The 5,531-nt window shown below is 49.9% G+C and overlaps 1 protein-coding gene across 3 annotated transcripts in view; it reads left to right on the top strand.

Annotated features, from left to right (window-relative positions):
* Positions 1-5,395: 5,395 nt before the first annotated feature.
* The window catches only part of PTGFRN (prostaglandin F2 receptor inhibitor), a 66,736-nt gene continuing 66,600 nt past the window's right edge, over positions 5,396-5,531 (top strand). For all 3 annotated transcript variants that reach the window (XM_017830805.1, XM_017830806.1, XM_017830804.1), the window contains exon 1: positions 5,396-5,479. In XM_017830805.1, coding sequence (XP_017686294.1) covers positions 5,416-5,479 — 64 coding nt within the window. In that variant the 5' untranslated portion in view covers positions 5,396-5,415. The remainder of the gene's footprint in view (positions 5,480-5,531) is intronic.

Raw genomic sequence — 5,531 nt, 5'->3', positions numbered from 1 at the left:
ACGGCTCTAACATGTAGATCATCATTCAGGGAAGATCCTAGAGATATGCTGCTAAATCCATATGAATGCATGGAAATATCATGATACGTGGGGCTTTCTCCTCATGCGTTTAGCGCTCAAAAACTCCATCAAATTCAACAAGAGTTCAGCATGTAAATGTGTTTATGTGTGCTTAAGTACTTGGGAGCCAAACTTCAGACAGGCAGATTTGAAAAATCTAGTCAGTCTTTAAATTATGTGCTCTATTGAAAGGAGTCTAGTCTAAAAATGTTCACAAAGTTTGAGAGTTTATGATGTAAAGAAACCTGTAGCGTGTGGTGTATGCTTTCCACTTTTCCTGGATTTCATTACGCCTTCCTGCCTCACAGAACAGCTGTAACATTAAACCCACTGAAATTTGTAAAGTGCTTGGAGATCCACTGAAGGAAGGCTGTAGAGGAGTAAAAGGTACTCAATTTTCATTGCTGCTCTATCAGGCAAGAGAGTTTCCAGAGTGTCTTAATAATAAATAAGAATAAATAACTGCAAATGTAGAATCTGTTCTGTGCTCATTAATAGGTACCTTTGGGGCTGTGGTTGAGCAGAATCTCTTTTAAGGAGCAGGTGAGTATAGATTTGAAGATTTGAATTCATATTTCAATACCTTTCTTAGGGCCATGGCTTGAAGCATCAGAGTGTGCTTTAGCAGTGCATGAACACCATCCAGATCTACTGGCATTTGAATAATAGTGGTAGATTGTTTGACCGCTTTCTCCTGTCAAATTTCTACTAGATTTTCAAATAAATCATTCACCAATATTTTTTTTTTCCTCATGGTTTGGTTAGCTCAATAGCCAGCTGAACAATATTCATCAAATAAATTACTCACTTTTTCCCCATCAATCTGCAAATAATTTATTCACAAATACTTTTACGTGAGGCAGCCAGTTCTAGCCAGGACAAATCAAGGTAATTTCCTACTCTTTTGATCACATGCCAGTAGGACTTTATCTTGGACAGCTCAATAGAGACAGGTTTTAATGCATAATACATACTGGGTAAGCTGAGTTTTTCACAGTTCTTTGTGAGCTCTCTGTTATCACCCATATTTCTGTTCAGCTACTAAAGAGGAATGGCAGAGGGGCATATATTTTCCATCCAGGTACTTTCAGAAACATTTCACAAAACCAACCACACAGCTTTGAGGGTGTAGGGCTCACGTCAGCCACGGCTGTGATGGGGCAGCCCCTTGGCTGGAACATGCAATCCGTTCAGTAGAGCAAGGCGAAATTTAACAAGAGCTGAGAAGATGAAATGGAGATGAGTATTGTGCCTGCTCGGAAACACAAAGGGAACCCAGAGGCAGAATGAAATCAAACAATGTGGAATTTCGCCAGCATGCTGGGGATAAAGCCCCTAGCTCTTCAGAAAAGGGTCTTTAATGAGTAGCCAAGACACAAGACGGGCACATCCCCATGTAGATGTCTACACGACAACATTTGTGCTGTGGTTCCCTTTCCCTAGGGTTCTCATGCAAGCAGTTTGGGAGCTGCTAACAGCCCCCCTCCTGCCCTTAGGGGCTGTTGTATTGCTGACAGGGCAGTTGAGCGTGGCCTTACCTGCCTGTCTGCCTACCCCTCTCTTTTGTTGTGGAGAGCTCATGGCAGCCACACGCCAGCAGCAAGGGGGCCTCTCCTAGCTCAGGCAGTGGCACTGAAAGATTTCTCTGCTGCTGGAGGTTTGGCAGCCAGCAACATGCACTGCACGTGAGCAGCACTTCTGCAGCCTCTGCTCCTAAGCAGGGTGCTGGGTCCTCATCAGGGTGGATCCTCCTGCTGTTGGTCGATGCACGGCCCCTCTGAATGCTGTTTACTCTTGCACTCCACGCCGCATGTGGGTCTTAAACGCAGATGTCTCACCTCTGTCCTCTGCTGCTCAGGCAACAAGGTGGGGAGAACAAGAGTTGTTTAACCATGTTTGCCAAGAAAGAAACTTTGAAAAAGGTAGCAAGTGTATGTTGGAGGAGTGGTGCAAGTTGGGAGTGGTTGCGTGTGGGGTTTTTTAGGCTCAGGGTGTGTTCATGTTTCATGCAGATTTTGTGCATAATAACGTGTTTAATATAACACTCCAATCTTGATCCTTCCCTGAAATTCTGCTGGCTAATCTGGTTACCCCCAAATGAGAGACGCCTTCAGCCTATGCATTATGCAGAAATCTAGGTATGAAGAAATATAGGCAAACATTTCTGCAGCATCATCAATAAATATGTGTTATCTACCCAAATCAACAACATGCTAAACACTGAAAGTCAAATGGGATGCCTTCCTGAGAAACAAACAACTGACCACATACTTACTCTGCATCTCATGAATAAACATGGAAAGGGCACAAAAACAGAGGAAGATATTTGTCTCGACTTTATACTTGGAGAAAGCTTCTGGCTCAGACTGGTTCTCATAGCTGAACTGTACAAAATGGAATTGGCAAGGGGGAAAAGTGACATAATCACATACATGTAACAATCCATTGAAAGTAGGACACACAAAAAGGAGAAGAAAACAGGCTTTGAAGGAGACGGTAGACCATCACAGCGGTCAGCTTCAGACCTGCTCTGTCATCTGTGCTGTCGATTTATCAGCCCTAGAGAAACAGCTCTCAAATTGAATGAGGGATCTCAGACACCTGCTTAAATTGTCACCGTGTTACGGAATGTATTTTAACACACCCTGCTGCAAGGCCATGTACTGAGGAAGGAATGAACATAGTGATGAATGGCAGGATAAGGATGCTCTCAGGAAAAACAGAGATGCAGAAAGAAACTTGGGGATTCAACAGGGGTAATGAGCTCCACAAGCTTTTTTGTGCAGTGTAGGAAGTTAATGGCCTAATTCCATTTTTAGTTATGAGAGAAGGGGAAAACCAAACAACGACTAAGAAATGGTTTTTACTCTGTGCACAGCATGAGTGTATAGACCACAGTGACACTGTACCCAGGGTGGGTGTCTGCGAGTCAAAAAGCACTTAGAAAAACTGGAGAGTCTGAAAAATGCTGCGGCAGCTGAAATTGAATCTTACAACCTTTTCTTCAAAGAAAACAACCTATTCAGGTAAACAAGGAGAAGTAATAGGAGTACCATGTATAGTTACTTATCCATGAAAATGGGATGGGTGTGCAGTTTTGTAGACAAAGACATAACAGGTTCTGATGTCTCAAAGCTGAAGTTAGACAAATTCAACCCTGAAAGAAGCAATTTCCTAGCAGCAAGGATAATTAAACATTGGATAAATTAGTAGGTGGAAGAAGACACTTGCCATTACCTGGAGTCTTTAAGACAAGAAGTGTTTTCTTTCACATTGATCCAGCTGCTGGGAAAAAAAATCTGTGACTTCCATATATGGGTCAGATTAATGGGTTACAGTGGCCCCTTCTTTCTGGAAGTCTGACTGTATGGGAGGGAAAGTGTTTCTTGCTGAAATAAAAGAGTGAGATGACACTTGTTGAGAATACCACACAGCTCAGGAGAGCAGGGGTTTCAAGACTAGAGTTTGATGAAGGATCAGCAGTTTAACCAGAATGATGAAAGCTGACTGGTAAGGGTGAGAGGTCTTCTAACCTGTTTTACGAATTTGACATAGGGACATATCTTGGTTTACAGAAGTGACATTTTCCAGTGAATAAAAAATGTGTTTGAATGTTGGCCAAAGAAGGAGGTAGAGTGGAATGACTGGAAACAGGCAGCAAGAACAAGCAGGGATATGAGGGTATTGTAAACACAGGTGAAGACAGCCTTGTTTTGTTTGGACAGCCTCTTCTCAGCCACACTTGTGGATTCAGCCCCATTTGCAGTCTGGGAGCTCAGAGAACTTCAGCGTGGACAGGACCAAGTGTCCCCCAGGCACCTCGTGGCTGCAGCTCTGCAGAGAGATCTACTGTATGCAGGAGCTCAGGTAACTGTGGTTGGAGGGGGAAAGTTCTCCTCATCAAACAGGGGTCTTGTTCCATTCCTATCAGACAACACCCTCTCTACTGTATAGCTTAACAGAAAGAATAACAAAGTCCAACCTAAAATCCAGTGTGATAATCATGCTCAGTTAAGAACACAGCACACACTTCCTGCTAGTGGGAGCAAACAACCTCGCCCAAGCCAAGGCATGCTCAAGACCAAGGTGCGTTGGAGACGCTAGAATAAAGCCTAAACCAGCCATTTTGTGTGGGAGCAGCTGCCCAAAACCAGCATAGGCTCCAGAGATGCCCCACACTGGGAAATGCGTAACAGGTACCCCCCTCCAGCAGGGAGCCCGGGCAACAAACAACAGAACGTGCCCAAGGAGATCGCTGATTTCACAGCGAACGTGGCAAGGGGACCGAAAACAGCAGACAACTGACCGAGTTACCAGAGAGCCGCCCAGCACCTCAGCTCTCTTTGTTTTTGCAAACAGGAAATTAAATCCCCCAGCAAACAAAAATCTCTTGAGCAGCCTGGGAAGGAAGGCGGTGGAGCGGTGGCACGAATACCAGGCTGCAGCATGCCCTTATTGAGTTAACTGGGGAAAGAAGGGGGGAAGAAGGCGAATCTCAAAACAGGGCAGTGCTGCTTGTGGGGCCGCCTGGCACCGGTGGGGAGCAAAGAGCTCCGGGGTCCGTGAGGGAGCAGGGGCAGGCCCGTGGAAGGGAGGGGACACGAGTGGGCCCGCCTGGCAGCGGGTTTTAAGGCCACACGTTTGGGGATGGGCAGGGGCACGAGCAGACCCTGCCGGTCGGGCTGTGCCCAGGTGCGAGGGAGCCCTCGGGGGCGGGAGGGTCTGCAGGGCAGCAGGAGCCCCCAGCTGGGGCTGTGTGAGGGCACAGGGGCAGCAATGACTCCTCCATGCGTGTGGTGGTTCTGCGTGCAGGAATCTCGTGCCTCCGTGAGGAAAGGGGGCACCCCCCGACCGCCGCACTGGGATCGCGAACACGAGCGTCCTCCACCCCACTGAGGCGGCCCCACGGCCGCGGCTGGAGCGAGGGACTAAACAGCGCCCCAGCGCCAAGAGCCGTTCCCGGAGGGACACCCCCGGGCGAAGCCTCTTCCCGCCCCGGCACCCGGGCTTTCCCGGGGCCACGTGTGCGCGGCGGGGGCAGCACCGCCCCGCCTGGGCCGACCCGGGGCTCGGCGGGCCCCGCTCTCCGCCCTCCCCTTTAAGGGGAGGGGGCCGGGCCGGCCGGGCCGCCCCCGCTACCTGCGGGCGGGGGCGGGCGCTGGGCAAAGTTTGTCTCTGTGGTTGGCTGCGCCGCGCGGCGCGGCCGGTCGGGGCGGGCGGGCGGCTCCGTGCGCTCGCAGGGCAGCGAGCGAGCGGCCGGCCCAGGAGCGCTGCCTCCTCCCCGGGCGAGCCCAGCGCGCCGCGCCCGCGGTCCCGCCCGAGCGCAGGGAGAGGCGCCGCGCAGCCCTCGCCAGCATGGGGCACCGCGGGGACACGGCGTCCTGCCTGCCTCTCCTCCTCCTCGTCCTGCTGCTGCTCGGTGAGCCCGGGGGTGCGCGGCCGGGGGGGGGGTGCGCGGGGAGCGATGGAGG

Source organism: Lepidothrix coronata, unplaced genomic scaffold (genome assembly GCF_001604755.1).
Source record: "Lepidothrix coronata isolate B3197 unplaced genomic scaffold, Lepidothrix_coronata-1.0 Scaffold183, whole genome shotgun sequence".
NCBI lineage: Eukaryota > Metazoa > Chordata > Aves > Passeriformes > Pipridae > Lepidothrix > Lepidothrix coronata.
The sequence above is the reverse complement of the archived record's forward strand: the minus strand, read 5'-3'. Positions and strand labels throughout refer to the sequence as shown.